The following is an 18856-nucleotide window of genomic DNA, read 5'->3' on the forward strand; positions in this document are numbered from 1 at the left end:
CTCACATGTTAGAGTGGGTGGTAGCTTACACATTGTGGCTCTTGTTCACAGCTCATAATATAAATACCGTGCAGTATTTGGACAGTGACACATTTTCTATTGTTTTGGCTCCGTAATTAAACACATGGGGTTTAAATTTAAACAATGACTGAGGTTAAAGAGCTCACTTTCCGCTTTAAGGGTTTTAAGTTTCACAGCAGTTTTTATACCTATTTGGTTGAACGCTCAACAGCACAGTAGAAAGGCTTTCGTCCTTTATCGTCATAGTCAACTTGGCTTCTAAATGAAACATTAATATATTATATATATATATATAGATAGATATATATATATATATATATATATAGATATAGATATATAGATAGATAGATAGATAGATAATATACACATACAAATACGATGGTACCAGTGGATTTTTTTTTTTTTTTTTAATAATTGATTATATAATTGCCAGTTAATTTTCTGCCAATCACTTCAGCAACTGTCTAGTTTCACTTCAAATACTTTATATGAAACAGTAATTTACACTTCATAAACACACAGAGCAGTATCAGTTCGGAAGACACAGGGAAAGACAAGCAGTAGAACAGGGTTTAACAAACAAGCCTCCTCCAGTCGACCTTCTTTGGACTTTTAAAGCTGCCGGTCAGAACCCCTGGTGGTCGATATGAGTGTTTTTGTCTAAAACAGCTTTGTCCAGTTTATTGCTGATGTTTTGTTCTTCCACTGTTCCTCATTGTGTGCACGTGTGGGTGGGTGGGATTGTCCGGCCCAGACAGCTGAGGGGTCTTTCAGAGGCCGCAGTGGCCTTGTTTATCTGAGAAGGTTGGCCCTTATCGTGCCTGAGGGGAAAAAAATCAATAGGCCTTGGGTCCTTTGGAGACGAGCTGGGTTTACGATGCCACTGTGGCCATCTTTTAAGTCTCTCAGCCAGGCTTGGCATTTATCTCAGTCTCGCACAGGATGGACACAACCACCAAACACACTAATGTACAAGAACATGGCTCATTGTCAACTTAAACTTTATAATCAGACATGCTACCTTCTGTATGTGGGGATTTTAATAATTTGTCAGGGTCCAGTCCTGTTTGATAAAGCGCCTAAACTTCAGAGAGTCAGGTGGATCGAGCACCACTTAGAGGAAACCCTGACAGGCTGTAAAAAGCCTAGGTATCTGGTCAACTGTGTGGACACGCCCAGGCAAGAGATGGCTGAGATCAGCAGGCGTTGAAGTTTTAAGCTGGCCCCCTGTGAAGCCTGGACTCTGCACAGGGAAGAGGGTTGGTTGGGTCCCCTTCTTAGTAGGGGGAGAAAGGTGGTGAATTCTCTGGTAGAAACTTTGCTTCTTTATTTTCTTTCCTATATCATGAATGTTGCTTTGCAGTTGTAGACAAAGCTGTTCGGTAAAAGAGAAACTTGAATGTGTATGTTTCAACTTCAAGGCCCACTGGCTCAGAGCAGACTCTTTTTTTTATTTTATTTTTTTCACTTTTTGCTTACATTATGAGGCATTAACCTTTTGGATATTGTAAGAGAAGGCTAGTAGATGTTAACTACTGCACCGGAGGAGTTAAAAGCCTCCCTCAGCTGGTTCAATACTGTATTCAGAATGCATCTAAGACTGGGCTGCAAATGACCCTGGTATATTCAGGTTTGATTGAAGGCAGTTAATCATGTCTTCTATTACAGTATAAGTCCTTGTATGAAAAATTATGTGCACTGCATGCGTACATTCCTGTATGTTTAAGAGTCATTTGTTTGTGTCCGGTGTGTGTGTGTGTGTGTGTGTGTGCGTGCGCGCGCGCGCAAGTATTAAAAAGATAGGTCAACCATTTCAGGATCCGTGCAGCCTTTTCTCCCTCCTTTCACTCCCTCCTGAGTGAATGCCCTTTGTTGAGCTGTGCCCTGAGATGCTCCCGCCATCTTAGCTCCTTCGGCCATGACCCACGCTCCTCACCCCCTCTCTTGCCCCCTCCCCATCTAATTCCCTCTCTCTTCCCAGTGAATTGCAGACTTAGAGAAGGGGATCAATAAAAGCACACTGCATCTTGATTGGACTGGCGGCAGGGCCTCAGTCACAGCACAGGACTGTCAAGGCTGCCTACTTGCATTCTGTTTGTGTGTTTATCAGTGTTTGATACACATAGCGATGAAGATCTTGAAACGGATTTCTGCAGGTTCTGTAAATATCTTTGTCCTGGGTTTTTTTAAGATTTGGAATTGATAGTTTTTCCCCCTCATTGCTTTTCAGTTATAGTGATAAAGATTTCTTACATTCTGTCCTCTTGTGTCCAGGTCTGAACTCAAGAAGTCCCCTCAGCGAGACCAAGAGCACCTCCTCGTCCCTCTCGGCCCTCAGCGATTCACTCAATAGCTCGGAGGGCGGAGACCTCACCCACGGTAACGAAGAACTCAAAAGCCTGCTCGCCCCGCCCTCCTCTGCAGGCAGTCAGTCCAGCTCTGGAAGCCACTCGGGATCAGGAACTGAGGACAAGTCTGACAAAGGCAAGGAAGCAGCCAGATACATTTTATCATTATAAAGCCCCTGAAAACTTGGATTCAAATTCCAAGTATTTCTCTGCAACATTAAATATTTATATTATTTAGGAGACGTTTCACTCTTAGGAACTCAGCTAATCTACTTCATCAGGACTGTGACCAAACAACCCACCAACTGTCATCAGATTCTGATTCAAATAACTAAAGCTTTTCTAAACTTTGGCAGAAAATAGTGTGTTCGTGTAGAGCCCCATCCCTCATAATAAGAACCTGTTGTGGCTTTTTGGGGTCTCCTGTCCAAAGTTTAATTTTCCTTGTGTTTTGGAGCTATACTACGACTAAACACTTACTCTTTAGTCAGAAAGCTGCTCAAACCAGGTGACAAAACAAAGATGGGTGACAAGGGATCACTCAATACAACCTCTGTCATTCAAAAATATACCCATTAAATCAGAAGAGCCGCAGAACATTGCAAATGAGTTCTGTCGTGACGACATTACATGTCGACTTCCTTCACTTGTGTTGCTCTGGGGGAGTTTTCGGAAATCTGAGAAAATAAGCCTGATGACGTCATAGGGGTTATCTCGGGTTGGACATGAAGACTACAAATGTATAACAACAGTCAGTCTGGCTGAGTCTCAACAGTACAACCAGACTCTGCTTAACAAAATTACCAGTTTTACAATCTTTAAAAAAAAAAAAAAGACCCCGTCTCAACTCACCCTCTCATCCTCTTTCCGCTCTCCCTAGGCTTCGAGTGTGTCTTCTGCAACTTTGTGTGTAAGACACGTAGCATGTACGAGCGGCACCTCCAGATCCACCTCATCACGCGAATGTTTGAGTGCGACGTCTGCCACAAGTTCCTCAAGACGCCTGAGCAGCTGCTGGAGCACAAGAAGTGCCACACCGTCCCCTCCGGAGGGCTCAAGTAAGGAAAGCAAGTACAGACAGAGGTTCCTAACTCCGCCCATCCTTCCCCTCCCTCACCCCCCACCCTTTCAACTCACTGCACACAAAACACACACACACACACACACACACACACACAAAGTATATACCATTCATCACATTCACAGACCAATGAGGTGTGCTAGCTACAGAATATTTTAATTTGACTTCATTTCGATAAAAGGAAAAACTGACACTTGCTGATACTACTTGATCCACCTATGAGTTTCAAGTATCTCGAAATGGTTATTATCTTTCATGCACCATTTAACTTATTTTATATATCTAAAATGATGCAGGTAAAATAACTGAAAGGATACATAAAGATGCATAATTTCATATATGTAAAACTGGCTGACATTATCATGGTTCTTGTTAATAAGAGCTGATTGCAACAGCCATACAGATGACACTCGTAAATTTTCATTAGTAAGACAGAAACAGATACATGGTCTATTTGAGGATTATTGTACCTGTGTGTCCTGAATGAGTTAACCCCACTTTTACGTTAATTATCTGCAGCCAGCAAATGAAATGATACAAGCTATAGTTTTGCTCGACAGTCTCTTTTGGCAAGTATACCTTATTAGACAGTGGTCTGTGGGTCCGCAGTGGCAGTTCTGAACATAAGGGAGAGTGGAAAGGTGGTGGAAATGGGCTTCCCCTCAGGGTCTGTTCCACTGCCCACAGCTGACAGCCATGCCAAAGAAAAATAACTGATGAAACCTGCATTCCAGACCCCCCCCAATACAGATATACTTTACTGTGTATTATATAGAATTTGTTGGTACATAACTAGAAAATAATCATTTAGAGGCGAACGCACACACTCCACAAGCTCAAATGTCAGATCACTTACATCTGTAACATCATAGACTGGACACAGACAAGTCAATCTAGATGTATTTATAACAAAACTAACTTTCAAACTTACATGTTCACGCATCTAATGTGCAGCATGCATTTTTTTAAACATAATGACCCTACTGAAAAGCTTTACGATACAATGTCCAGACTCACGCTATAATTACCATCCCAAAAACTTCAGACCCCCGCATATATAAATATATGAGGAAATGCAAATGTACCTGCATATTGGATAAAGTTATCTTACTCTATAACTTGAGGCAGCCTTACTTTTCTAATATTGGCTGTTTTGGTAGCCCTAGTCTCCTCACATGCTTCCCTCTCCATCTTCATACTCCAGTCCCACAGGAGCCTTTGTTGTACTGTGACACTTTTATGTCCCATTTCAGGCCTGTCAAGCTAATGTAATGCCCATCTGTTGACTTCAACTTCCACAACACACACTGATGATGTTGTAGTCTAGTCACAATAATGTATTCTCACACACACTCAGGGTGGCATTTGGGATGAAAAAGCTTCTACAGAAAAAATATTTCCCTAAACTTTTAAGAAAGACTTCACAAGTGTAGGGCATATTGTCAGGGTTCATTTAAAGTAGTACAAACCTTTTTTTTTTTTTTTTTTTTTTTTTTTTTGGGGTGTTGTTCTCATAATTCCAGTCTGTGCATGTGCAAAACCATTGCGTATCATTATGATTATCGCCTCATCTTGTCATAAACAAAGATCTGTGTTCTACATCTTCTTTCTGTGCAGCCATCAGTGGAGTTAGGATGTTCTCAACATTGTTAAATGTGTGGAAAATGGCGGCATTTCAATGAATGTAAACCAGAATGCTGCCATCAAAGTTACACTGACTTCTATTTTATACAAATCCTGTGGATAACAGAGCAAAAACACACAAGAAGCTCGTCCATAGCTCAAAGATACTCCACAGCATCTTTTAGTCATCAACTTGAGGACTTGCTGCTAGCTGTAGTGTGTGAGTGAATAAATGTAAAGTAGTTTTTGTAACACTTTTAAATGTTTCTTCTGTCTGGTGTGAATGTTTTTAAAGACAGATTAATTTTCTTTAAGCCAGCACTCAAAAGGGAGAGAAACAGCTAGTGGCTGTTTTGGATTCTTTTCATTCATTGGGGGGAAAAAGAGATGGAAGAACTGAGCTCTTTTGATACTTTTTATATTCAGCTCGATGAGGAAATCTGCTTTAATTCTTCTTTGCTGTACTGTTTATATCTGCACATGTGGCTTACTTTTTCAATTCTTCTTCACAGTCTCTTAATTTATGTAAACCACATTTATACTTACTAACAAAGTCAGGCAGGATTTAGTCAAACACAAGTAGAAGTTGTTAATGGACACTAAGGGCAAATTGCCTACATTTTCTGACCCCAAGTCCAGATCAAGATCCCCCCCCCAGTGCAGTGTGTACACGTGTATACACTTGAGCAATGTGAAGTGTTTTTATATATGTAGGAGTGTGTAGAAAGGGAGAGAGGGCCTTGACCATTTCGAGGTTTTTCTGAGGTGATTCTGTTCTGCAGGGTTTGTGAAGCGCTTTGGGGCCCAGAGCAGATGAAAGGTGCTATTTAAATGTAAGTGCCACTCCATTCCTTCATTTCCCTTCATGTCCTACTGCTCCAATCTTTTCTCCAGCCTGTCAACCCCCCTTCCCTCCCACAGACACACATATACCTGATCACCTCAATTCTCCCATCATTAAACTGCCACACATACCACCATGAGCACACAGAACTGTACATGATACACACTTTTCCTTTATCTGTCCTTCTCCTCTTCATCATTTTGTGTTATTAAATTTCAAGTTGTGTTAGGTGGTTTTGAACATACACTTTGCCTACAACTGTCTTTTGCTCTTGTGTGTCGTGTCCTCCCTTCCTCCCCGCGTCCCTTTTGTTGCATTACCCAGGTGCCCTTTCTGCATCTACTCCACCAATCGTCCAGCGGCCATGGAGTGCCACCTTAAGACGCACTGTAAGATGGAGTACCGCTGCCGCATCTGCCAGGGACTGTGGCCCGACCAGGCCTCATTGGAGGCCCACATGCGCGGGCACCGCCTGGGCAACCACTACAAGTGTGAGCAGTGTGGCTACTTGTCCAAGACGGCCAATAAGCTGATCGAGCATGTGCGTGTGCACACGGGCGAGCGGCCCTTCCACTGCGACCGCTGCTCTTATAGCTGCAAGCGCAAGGACAACCTCAACCTGCACAAGAAGCTGAAGCATGCGCCGCGCCAGACTTTCGGCTGCCGAGAGTGCCCTTTCAGCACCACACACCCCTTTGTCTTCAGCCGCCACCTCAAGAAACACCAGGGTGGAGGAACGGGGGGACTGGATGGAGGCTTAGGAGGAAGAGGAGGAGAAGAGGAAGAGGAAGATGAGGAGGCGGGAGAGGAGGAGCTGCCTCTCGAGGGAACATCACCGTGGGGCTCGTCATTGCGGAAGAGCCAAGAGAACTTCGTGTTCAGCGGAGGGGGAGGGAGCAGTGGCGGGAGTGGGAGTAACAGCCCCCTCATGAGTCTAACAGCATCCCAGGCACTCCAGTCCGTTGCCCTGTCACTCACACTGGGCAAGTCCAAGCAGCTGGAGCCAAAAGGCCCTCTGCACTGCTTGGTCAACGCTTACGGCAACGACGCCACCAGAAACCCTGGCAGTCCGAGCGGCGGCAGCCCCTCGCTCTTCCTCCCCTCCTCCCACCACGTGTTTGAGCAGTACAGGAACTGTGACCAGGCGCACCTGATCCCCCTCACCACCCTGTTCACCCACAACAGCCGCTTCACATTCCACTCGCACCTCCACTCCAGATGGCGGCCCGCCACATCTCCCCTCCTCTTCTCCTCCGACTCAGCCTCCCCCTCCCACTCTCCCCCCTCGCCCACCTCCCACAAACACTCCTTCCTGGCCTACCTGGGACTGATGGAGAGGGCCAAGACTGTTTGACCTCGCCCGCCGCCTCCTCCTCCTCCTCCTCTCCTCACTCTTTCCCTCACTCCTCGGACGGTGGTGTGAATGACACTTGACCACTGCAGTGGGAGCAACATCTTTTCCAATCAGACCAGCAGAATAAGCTGGACCAGACAAACATATTGAAGAAAAGAAAAAAAAACATTTATAAGACAAAAGGCTGTACATGCTAAAAATGCATTTATATCAAAAAGCTGCTTTTCTTATCAGTTCTATCAATTGAATTATTACTACTTCAACTACTACCCTCTACTACCTTTTGTTTTCTGTTTTTAACGTCTGAATGACCTGGACCCAGTTGCATTATCTGAGGAAACTAACGTATCTCAGTTTTATAGATATTTTTCTTTAGTCGTTTGACAGTAAAACGTTGAAAAAGACGAAACAAAACTTGCAAGTGCTATATTTTAGTGCATTTTTGTCTATTGCTATTATGCATCGAAATAGCATGCCCGTTTCTGTGTTTCAACTAGCTTTGCCATTAGGAAGCTAAATCCGAGATATCCTGAAGTGTTAGCGGTGCGACAGAACCAATGAAACGGCATGCTTTTCATTGAAAAAGGCACGTTTCCAAAGCAACGCCTCAAACCACGCACTTACTTATTTATCAATCTTGTACATAGTTTTGTAGCCCTTCCCCTTCCCATCTTTTTGATTTCTGTTGGTTTTTTTGTATAATGGTGACACCATATTATGCCTAGCTGCTGCCTGATATCACTTCTGTCTCAGAATAAATGTGATTTAAATGGGTTACTAGCTAATTGTGATTGTTTTTTTGTGATATCATTGAACAGAAAATAAGCCGTGGTGATGTAAATATTCAAATCTGTAAATTGAAAATTTTCAACCTGACCTATCATGACAGGAAACACTTTTATTTTCAACAATTAGATCGAAAAATGTACAATGTTGCCAATGCATTTTTACTTATAGGTAAATAAGCAGTGAAACCCTACAGACAACAAATGCGAGACTAGATGGAAATATTAATTATTTCTGAGACCGGGTGGATATCAGTGCAGCTTCATATGCAGAACTATGTATCACGCACCTATACTTAGAAGAGATATATGAGATAACTGTTTTGTGGAGGTGACCAGCTCTGGGTTAGCGAGCTACCCGCAGCCAGGGTCACCACAGGCCGATTCAATGGTGCTTTTTGGAGCTTTTTGTAATTTTTGTGTAAAAAAAAAAAGAAAAAAATTGTTCCAAAATGACTTGAATGAATGTATTTTTGTTTATGTACATGAAAAAGAAGTGATACAGAAGTGTGAACAGGGATGTCTTCTGTGCTGGTAAAGGTTGGAAAGTTAGTGTGTTTAGTGGCCTTCTGTGTCTTTTTCTTTTCTTTTTTTCTTTTCAGTTTTTTTACTGAGCCTTTTACATCATAATAAAACATTTTCTACTAACATTCATAGAGCACCCGTTGTGAGAAAAAGCTCCCGTAGGTGCAATGATGAAGCAAAGCCATTCACTTGTATAGCATTGTGTTCAATGGCACTGGCTTCTGTTAGGCCAGCTGACATGGTACTGCATTTTACCCTCCCCTCCCTCCCGTCAAACTTTTGAGTTTTAATTGCACTTATTGTAGTTACAATTCAAGCCAAAAGCACTTAAACCTTTTATTTACCTTTTTTTTTTTTTTTAAAGTGCAAACTTAGATCCACCATGTTACTATAATGTGAAGTAGACAGTAGTTGCTGGAAATGACTCAATCAACATCCCTTAGTTTAGCATTTAGGCATTTCTAGCGGTGCAAAAGGGTCTGCCTCCGTGAAATCGGAGAAAGTAAATTAATACAAATTGCATGAATTAGACTGTAGAGGTCACGCTCTCCCTGGGAACTAAAGGTCCCAGGCTAAATTGTGATAGCCAATTTTGCACAGTGCTGCACTTTGTGATTATGAGACTATGTATTTATCCGTAAAATGCTCAAAAAGAAGTATGTTTTGCGAGATGGGGCAGCATAGTACAAGCATTTTATTTTGAAAAAGCTTTACCCGTTATTGATCGTACTTGTGTTCCTAAGTGGTCTTCAAGCCAAAATCCCTTATTTGTAAAGGGATTGTTTTTTATTTTCTCTATCATTTCCTTTTGTCTATTTTACTCATGCATTCTCTTATAGTGAATCATTGTTGCTTTTTTTTATTTTTCTACTTAAATCTTGTCAAAAAAAAAAAAGTTGATTGGACAGAGGACATGAATTGTCAAGACCAAAATGTAACTCGCCGCAAGATGTGATGTTAGGATTGAATCCGTCACGTCCTGCACTGGAGCGATGCCTCGATTGTCTCCCCCTTTACACTGCTATTTGTTTGTTCCTTTTTGCTCTGTCAATGTCTGGCATGCTGTCTCTGGAGTGAAAGGAACATCCCTCCAACACACACACACACACTCTCCTTGTACTATCTACGTTATCTTTTATACTCTAGTGCCACTTGGTGGAAGGAAACCACCTGAGACTTCTGAGAATAAGTCAAACTAATTGTCAGGGTCCAAAAGAAAAAAGATAAAGAGGAAAAAAAAAAAAAGTGTGTCCACTCTTGACACCTTTTTAAATGTCTGCCTTTTAATACAACGTAATCACGAATGGCTGCACTTCTTTGTCCCCCCCCAGTTTGAGCATAATGTTTAAAAAGGCAACAGGGCTCTCGTTTTGAAAACCAGTACTCTAAAGCACTTAATCTGTTTATTTTGCCCAATTGTAAGCAGCACAGTGACTTTTTTTTTTTTTTTTTTAAAGCTTGACTACCTTTTCAGCACTTCAGAGTATGCATGACATTGCCCTCGCTCTAGTTCTTTAGCACTTAATTGTGTTTAAAACTAACTCCCTTGGTTGCGTTTAGTTAGCATCACCCTGCACTGTCCTACAATCAGTTAGCTTTAAGTTTGGCTGTATTTTATGATTAGAAAAGGCTCAACTATCTTATCTTTTGGCACTTGGTAAAGATTGGTATGTGCTGTACAAAGCTTTTTTTTATTACTCCATTGTTAAGGCTGTACAGGGTTGTGACGATAACTGGTGAATAGATCATTTGTACTTTTTTGGTTTTGTATTTGTTTTCTTTGTTTGGCATTATTTTATGTTCGACTTGCCAGATCTAAATGTAACAGGATTTGAAAGTAAAGCTTACATCAGATATTATGTCAGTTGTCATGTCTTTTCTCTGGTCATTTAAAAAAAAAAAAAAAGGTGTAGATCACATTTTACAATTACTTTAAACAGTATCACTCCTTCGCTTTGCCAAATATATAACGAAACAGTTTCATTTATCTTCACAGTTGGCTGTTTCAACCAAGATGCTCAATGCCTCACCCATATAAATAAACTATAAGTAAATCTGAAACAATTACTTGATTATTAGAAAACTGATAAAAATGAACTGGCAATGATTTTGATAATCGTTGTTCCAGTTGTTTAATGAAACTAAAATATTCCAACCTCTCAAATATGAACATTTGTTGCTCCTCTGCCGTTACACAGTACACAGCTGTTCAATATTATTTAACGTTGAATATCTTTGGGTTTTGGATTATTGCCCTGACAAAACAAGACATTTGAAGATGTCACCTTCTGCCCTCGGAACATGCGATGGGCATTTGTTACTGTTTTTTGACATTTCAAGACGTAAATTAATTCAGAAAGATAACCATTACTTGCAGCCCTAAGTGAGAGAATCCTTCCAAATATCACAGATCACTAAATCTTAAGCAGCGATTCATAGTAAAATATTAAAAGATTTGGTAAAGGATTTAGCATCCACTCCATTCTTGACTTTGAGAAGCAAAACTATTTTAACTCAGGGTCCATTATTGAAAACTATAAAATTACTTACATTTTGGTTTTACAAAGTCTTGGTGTGATGTAAAACCAAACAGTAGTGAACACAGTTTATGGCACTGAACATTGTGATAGTTTCAGTGTCAGAAAATAAATCTCGGGTTCTTTTTTCCTGAGGCTTCAACTGCATCTCACTGTCTCCATCGGCCAATGCTTTTTGCCCAGTATTCTTAACACTTACTTATTTTCAATGATGATTTTAGAAACGTGGAATTACTAATATTTACAATAGAATGTCGTAAAACGATATGACATTATGATCATACAGTATCACCGTGATACAACACACTGAAAATCCATTAAACAGTCCAATTAATTTATTGACCAGCCCTGAAAAGATCAGCATTTGGCTGATGGAGGGCCACTATAAACGTGATAAGACTGTTTTCTCACCTGCTGTTTTCAGGGTCAAAAATGGACTTTGAACATCAGCTTTTAAACGAACACGGATGAGAAGTCATTAAAATGCTCAGAGAAAAAAGAAAAAAAACCGAGAGAAATTTAAACACCTTCAAATCAGTGACAACTCAGAAAACTCCATCTGCTGGAAAAGAATGCAGAATGACCCAAAGCTCCAGAAGCTACTAAATGGACCTTGTGGTGAGATTGTTTTAACAACAATAAAATAAATTCCTACATCACCATCTAATAAGGAATGCAAAGGCCCCGGTACCAAGTCCTGCTGTCAGAGCGAATAGCCAGGGAAGACATAAAAAAAAAAAAAAAAAAAAAGGGCTGAGAAGAGATTAAAAAGATGTTTTAGACAGAAAAGAGCAGTTATCATTCAGCAGGGAGACAGGGACATGAGTTAAGATAAAGCACAGATCAGCTTTGCCATCATAACAGCAAGGAATAGGATCCGTCATGGTGTCTAGCTAGTGTTTTTATGAGACTGATGGGAGGTCTCTCTCCCTCTCCGTTCTGTGTTGTAGTAATGAAAGTTACAGCACGTTCTCGCCCAGCCAAAGGTTGGCCCAGCCTAATGAAAACAGATGAAGCAGAGATAAAGTGTTTGCCGACATTAAGGGACTCATTTATCACCGTTAGCCCCCGAGCTATAGAACACCTTGGTCTGGAGCTCTCCTTTAACAGGCCCTGCCTCACAGCACCCTGGCGGCACGCTGCAGCCTCCCCGGCACATGAAAACCTCCATCTTTACTTCTCTCTCATTCGTGGCATTTTTTTTTTTGCATTGTGCTCACAGATAATTTTGCAGTTTACGTCTCCACATACACACTGTCTCATTCACAGGGTTTATATAAGTTAGAGTGGGGTTTTAGCTGGAAAAAAAAAAAAAAAAGAGTTTTAGTGGAACCTTATCAAATCTAAGGGATTTGGCAGTCCTTGCGGGACCTACATCACCGCACTCTCAATGTTGACCCATGTGGGTTCAACAGCCATCCGAAGCCAAATCTCTTCTGTTGAGGGGCCATGTTCTCATCTAGCTGCTCATCTTGACTGTGTATTAATGAATCTTTTCGCCTGTGTTTAAAGCTGCTTAATTAAGTTCAAAGCAGCGCCCGGGGCACTGTGTGCCTGCTCAGCTGACCTCCCTACGAGTGGAAGTGTTGATTAGGAAGTGAAGAGACACGCAGGCACTGCAGGGGATGGCTATTGATTGAAAGGATAGAAAACCTCATTTGGATTTTGCGATTGGAATATCACACTGTACGCGGGGGCTGTTTTTCTTCATTTGCCGGACAACAATAACTCCGTTCCTGCGCTCGCAGTTTGGTGAAATTCTCAACTAAGTGAGGAATTTCTGTGATAAGACCAAACGCCAGAGTTTTCCCTCATCCCAATAATAGCCCTTCACCCTGGCCCGGGCTGTCTGCACAATGTCGACCTTTCGACACCACCTCACGAAAGTTGGCCGCTGTCGATCGATAGCGTGTTAGCTTTTTGTTTGTAGGTTCAGGCTGCCTTGGCTTTATTACAGCTGCTGAGAGTCATGGGGGAGTCGTGCACGGCTTTGTGAGAGAGGAGCTCCCTCTTGTTTGCCAAAAGTGTAATCCCGTCGTGACCCGCCGTGACCCTGCCCTGAGAGGAAAGCTGCTTAGACAGAAGTGCGTGTCTGTGGGAGCTCCCAGCTGCCTGGTCTCTCTCTGTCTCTATTTTTCTCTATATTTTGCTCACTACATCTACCTCGCTCTTATTTTTTCCCTTTCTAGCTCAATATACATCTTTCTATCACACAGAATCTCTCTTTTTGCCTCTCACTCTGTATACTCTTTTCCTCGTCCTTTTTTTCCTTTTTGTTTTTTTTCACAGTAAACTCCATGCACGCTTCGCTCAGTATCATTACTTCCAAGACCCCCCCCCCTCCTCACCGCCCCTCCGTCCACCATCAAGGTTTTTAGCCTGTGAAGGAGCCCAGGCTTTGCTAAGTGGAGACAGATCTCTCTTTTTTTTTGCTCCAACAGAGAAAATAAACACACACAAGTTCTGCCTTAGACAGCCTTCAGTACCAGCTGTAGAGCAGGACCGCTGGTGAACAGGAAAGAGCAAACGATGGAAGAATATGACCTCTAGAATGGATTTGGCATGGGTTGAAGCCAGGGCTAAAACTGCGCGGAATAAGGCTCCACTGAGGCTGCTTGTTGATTTGTAAATCTATTCATCTTTGAAAAATTCAGGCACCGAAATGAATCTGTAAATATGAAATTCCATGTTGAGTGCAAGCCAAAAACAAAGATGTCACGTACAAGTGTGTGCAAAAAAAGGCAAGAAAAAAAGACATTCCACCACTGAGGTACCCCCAGGACAGCAGCAGTTAGAGAAGAACGGCAGGCTTGTGTGGCGTGTCACTCACTTGCCATGTACGGCGGGACATGTATTTACATGCATGTTTGGTGCCCGGCCCAGGGGCATAGCATCGCTGCCTGCCCCCCCCCCCGCTGCGCCCATTTCCCGTTCTCTAGGGTGAGACATCACTTGGCGGGGGTCAGCAGCTATCTGATTCAGGAAGCACTGCGGGGGGTGTTTGTGAGGGGGGGGAGGGATTACCTGCCATATCCCGACTTAGGGCAGTCTGAAACAGCAGGGGGGACAGATCATACCCCTCTGCTGGCTGCTGCCTCAAATATAAAGCTAGTGCTTGGCCACTCCAACTGGATGATAAACACATTATAGAGGAGAGGAAGGGGAGGAGGAGGATGGTAATCGGCAGAGAGCGAGCAGCTCTGCTTAAGTATGATCATGTCTTTGAAAAAGATAGGACACAACCCAGCCAACTCCCCCTGTTATTAGGCTCAGCTGTTACCATGGCATTCTATGACAGTCACCAGCCATAGGTTACTTGGTTTCCATGGGTAGCGGTTGGAGATGCATTTCATTCACTTCTTCTGTGACACTGAACCTAAAGATATCGCCCACCGTTCCTCAGCATCTTACAAGTAAAAGCTCCCTGCTCAAATACAGCTAGGTGTTCATTAAGAAATATCAACACACATTCCTGTTTTTTGTTTTTTTTACCGCAATGATTTCAATGATTTGGGTCTGCGGAGATTTGAAGTGAGGAGATTTAGTTGGAGAGAGCTTAACAGAATAGCCCAAGGTCAAGCACAAACTAATCAGGCTCGTCATTCCCCTGGATAGAGTAATGAAGTAGAACGCTGACCCCCAGCTGACCCTGGGAATCTGTAGCAGGGAAAACAGGCCTGGAGACCAATTAGCAAAAAGTAAGCGGAAATATTGAAGCGGAGTAGTCATTTATTAATAAACATGATCTGAGTCGTCCAAAAAGCAGCTTCAAAGCACGTAAATGTGCCTTTATGTGAAAAGAACGGTTCGATGCTTTACACCAACCGTCATGCAACCTTAAACCTCGCAAGATAATAAGCTCCTTTTAGGCTGAATCCTAAAGATGATTTGTACTGAGCGTTGATTACAACCTGGTTAGCTCTCCTAATTATCTCATGCACTTGAACTTTTAATGATTTCCATGATTCAATTATCCCTAACTGAATTCCTGTCTTCAATCAATTAAAGCCATAGCTGCACACTCATCCATCTTCCAATCAGGCCATCAGGAATCCCTCCATCCATTCTCATTTGTGAAGAGAGTGGGTCAAAGAAATTAACAGAGATCGCATCCATCCATGTCTTTCTATCTTTTTTTCCCACATTTTCTAACCTTTTCTGTTACTTTTACTTTGTTACTCTTGGGTGTAACCAAGGGTTTGTTTAGGATGGAGGCTCGTCGTCGTATCATCTGTCCTCTACAACAATATGGGCCTCCCACTTCCCTGACCCTTCATCTGCACAAACAACTGCTGCGCTTGTGATCATAATGCATTTTGCTGAGACCTTGGATAAATACAGTATGGTCTTTTATCTAAAACCCTTCTGTCCTGCTTCTCTCTGCTGGTTACTGTGATACCCGATGTTAAGGTGAGCGACACTTCATCTCTCAGGCACGCTCTTGCAAGACACACGCTTAAAGACATGAACGCCAACACGCAAACACCCGCTGTTGTACACAGACACACACAGTTTGGCACCATCTGCTGGACCCCTGAGAAACATGTAGAAGAAATATTTGTACAAATGTTTGTAATAAAGTTGTAGGAGAGGATATTTGTAACAAAGTAAACAATAAAAAGAACTGGTGAAAAAACATCAGACCTGAAACAAAAACCACAAATTATTCCAGTGTGATCAAACACATGCAAACACATTTTAAGGCTCCTTGATAACAAACTGGTTATTTTGACAGTGAACCAAAGGCATGTTTGACTGATGAATGCAGGCTGTTCGGCCAGTTCACAGTAGATTTAGAGGTTGAAGAAGCAGCACAGAAATGGTTGCCAAGGTGCCCAGATAGTCATTTAACCCTCACTGGTTGAGAGGGAAGCCGAGGGCAGCGCAGCCTTTACACATGCTGCACTTTCCATCCCCATTATCTCCTCTGTCTCATCCCTGCAGCCACCAATATGGTGCAAGGGCTTAGCATTCTTTTAAATGTAAATACCAAACTGTGCTCTTTCTGCGCAGACATACAGGATGGAGCTGAAGATTTGGTTTGATGTTTTAACACCGCAGTGGCTTTCATTTCAGCAAAATCGTGTGACGGCAACGGCAACTGCAGAGCAGAGCATTAGGGGTGTTTTGGTCGCATTTAACATTGGGTAAGATCAAACCCAAAAAGACAGGCCCCCCCCCGACTGCGGTGGCCTTGTCCGAGCATCCCACTATGATGGACTCTGTGGCAAAAACATGGCTGCAAACTTCAATCTCGTCGCGCTCAGCAGTGTTCGTCGTGTTACTGGGAAGCTTCACGTCTTCATTCAGAGAACAGCCGCGGCTACATCTTTTCTCGGAGCCCTTGCATTTTTTGGATGGCGGTGAGTGTGCATTCCCTGGCACAACTTTCAATAGAGCTCCCCCTGGAGTAGCTGGGGAATGTCTATCACAACAATTACACTGACAGCTCTTTTCTAAAGTGCACTTGATTTATTTGATTAAGCTAAGATTAATGGCCCTCCGTCGTGCCAGACCTGGCTGTGATGTGCAGCAAAACATAGGCTTAACCCCTACATAAGCACAGGTGTATGCTACCACAGATAATAAATTTTGTATGAAATTTATGCACACATCCAAGCATTTGTGTACATATACTCACAAATCATCCTTGAGGATGCATAATCTGACAAAACCTTAAACCTGTTTTCGTTTGTTTATTTCTAGTAACCCCTGAAGACAGATTCATTCCTCCCAGTCGTACATTAGCTTTATAAATTATTACAGCAGATATATACTGAAAAAAAAAAAAATAGAACACACACTATCTATGGAAGTCCAGGGATGTTGATATTAACATCTAATAAAAGAATCAAATTGAAGACTCATTTTCCATACTGTGTGTGCATGGGATATGACCCAAAAAAAGTTAAGCTTATTTTTGTTCCCTAATGTTTGCATAATTCCTCACAAAAAGAAAACTCCGCTAACAAATAAAGTTCTGTTTTAAGCATAACACTGTCATTATTATAAGGAAATTAAATGTGAATTGGACTCTTCCGATTCAAATTTGCAGACAATGCGCAGCCTGAAATTGAAATTGAAAATGCAATCACAAACTTGACGTTAGAATTCGAACTTTATGCCCAGATTTGTCATGTTTCTAATAAAAATGAAATGGGAATGCGTTTTTATTTCTGCTACATCCAAAATGGTCCAATTAGAGATCTCACCCTCGCCTAGGTTGCCATGTCTGCCAAATTTGTAAATTTGAGGTTATTTTTCTAATGAGTTACTTTAATAAAAGTGAAAAACTCATCCACACCTTTCTACTGGTATATCTATTTTAATCTGGGGTATTTGCATGGATGTTGTTGTAGCACTCTACTTATGTATGTTCAAATTGTGGCATTCTGATTTATGACGAATAATGGCACTCCAGACCTTATTTCCCTTTTGTCCTTTTTCTTGACAGTGTGGTGTTGTATAGATGTACACACCACACTACACACTAATTTCTGTGGTCCTCTGACTGCATAATTTAACCCGGATCGATGAATATGTAGGCAACGGTTGCTTGTCCATATACCTGATGAGTACCATGTGGATCAAAATGTTGAAAGGGTTGTGCTGCCTCCCAGACATTCAGGTAAGATAGTTTTTAAGTCTAAAGAGTTGCTTAAAAGTAAAGATACAGCAGTCTGTTTCTCTCTCAGGCTTGTTTTTGTTTTGTTATGTTTTGTTTTAAACCGGATTTCATTCTAGTATTGGCAGCCCTAGACTTTCATAATATCAAAATCAGAGAATTGTTTGAAAATAAAGGCACTGTACAGTGGTTCGGCTTCAGTTTGGGTTTGTCATTTTACCTTTCCATGCTTTCATTGCACTGTCTGCTTAAATTATTCATTTTAGAGTTGGCAGTTTTGAAACTCTACACTATCAGTTATTTTTTCCTACACACTTATGTTGCAATAACTTATATGTTTTGATCTTTTTTTATCGTCTCACACACACAGGCATAAAAAACTGTATGTAGACACACATGTTCCTAGAGCTTGCTGCTAGAGGGAGACACCTGCCCCTCCACTATGTGCCAGGAAGCACTACGTCTGGCTGGCTGGCTGACAGTTGCCAGGCCAGCAGTCCAGTACAGTCCAGTGAGGCTGGCACTGACGCCTGCCCATCTGCCCGAGTTGACACGTTTGCTCCCACACTACTTGTCCAGGAGGACGAAATGTGCTGTGGTGTCCTGGCAAAGTTCCCCGAAATGTCAACCTGGCGTGACAAACCCATGCCGGCCCCTTGGCCCTCGCAGGCTTGGTAGTGCGGGGCATTGCCCTGGATCAGAAGAGGAGCCAGGAACATGCCACGATAACAAAAACCGCTGATCGACTACCGGGGCGCTACCATCTTGTCCAGGGTGGATAGAGCTTGTTCGGTCGGGCGGAGGATGACTGTTCTCATTACTGGCCCTGAACCTTACAAAACTTGGCTATTCACTATTCACTAGTTGATAGAAGGCAACTGGATAGAAATGAGACATCATGAGCAGGGAACACATGTGGGAAATATGCTTGGACCCTCTGCTGAAGCAATCCCATCCCAGTAAAAATTGTTATGAATGAAACCAATTGTACCTTGGCGTCTCCCTTAAGCCAAAAAACAATGGATGCAGAAGACAAAGAATATGCGGAACATATTTTCTCTTGTTTGAGCAGATGGCCCTGGAGGTGCTGTGAGAGTCTGATGTTGGCTGACT

General features: G+C 42.3%; 1 protein-coding gene across 2 annotated transcripts in view; it reads left to right on the forward strand.

Annotated features, from left to right (window-relative positions):
• The window catches only part of znf827 (zinc finger protein 827), a 67125-nt gene extending 56702 nt beyond the window's left edge, over positions 1 to 10423 (forward strand). Inside the window, exons 12-15 of one of the 2 annotated variants that reach the window (XM_040144867.1) lie at positions 2296 to 2505; positions 3250 to 3427; positions 5856 to 5906; positions 6242 to 6344. In XM_040144867.1, the coding sequence (XP_040000801.1) occupies positions 2296 to 2505; positions 3250 to 3427; positions 5856 to 5904 (437 nt within the window). In that variant the 3' untranslated portion in view covers positions 5905 to 5906; positions 6242 to 6344. Of the gene's footprint in view, positions 1 to 2295; positions 2506 to 3249; positions 3428 to 5855; positions 5907 to 6241 lie in introns of both variants that reach the window. The other variant, XM_040144866.1, reaches the window with a different exon arrangement.
• Positions 10424 to 18856: the final 8433 nt, after the last annotated feature.

The sequence above is a fragment of the Xiphias gladius genome, chromosome 15 (assembly GCF_016859285.1).
Source record: "Xiphias gladius isolate SHS-SW01 ecotype Sanya breed wild chromosome 15, ASM1685928v1, whole genome shotgun sequence".
In the NCBI taxonomy this organism is placed as follows: Eukaryota; Metazoa; Chordata; class Actinopteri; order Istiophoriformes; family Xiphiidae; genus Xiphias; species Xiphias gladius.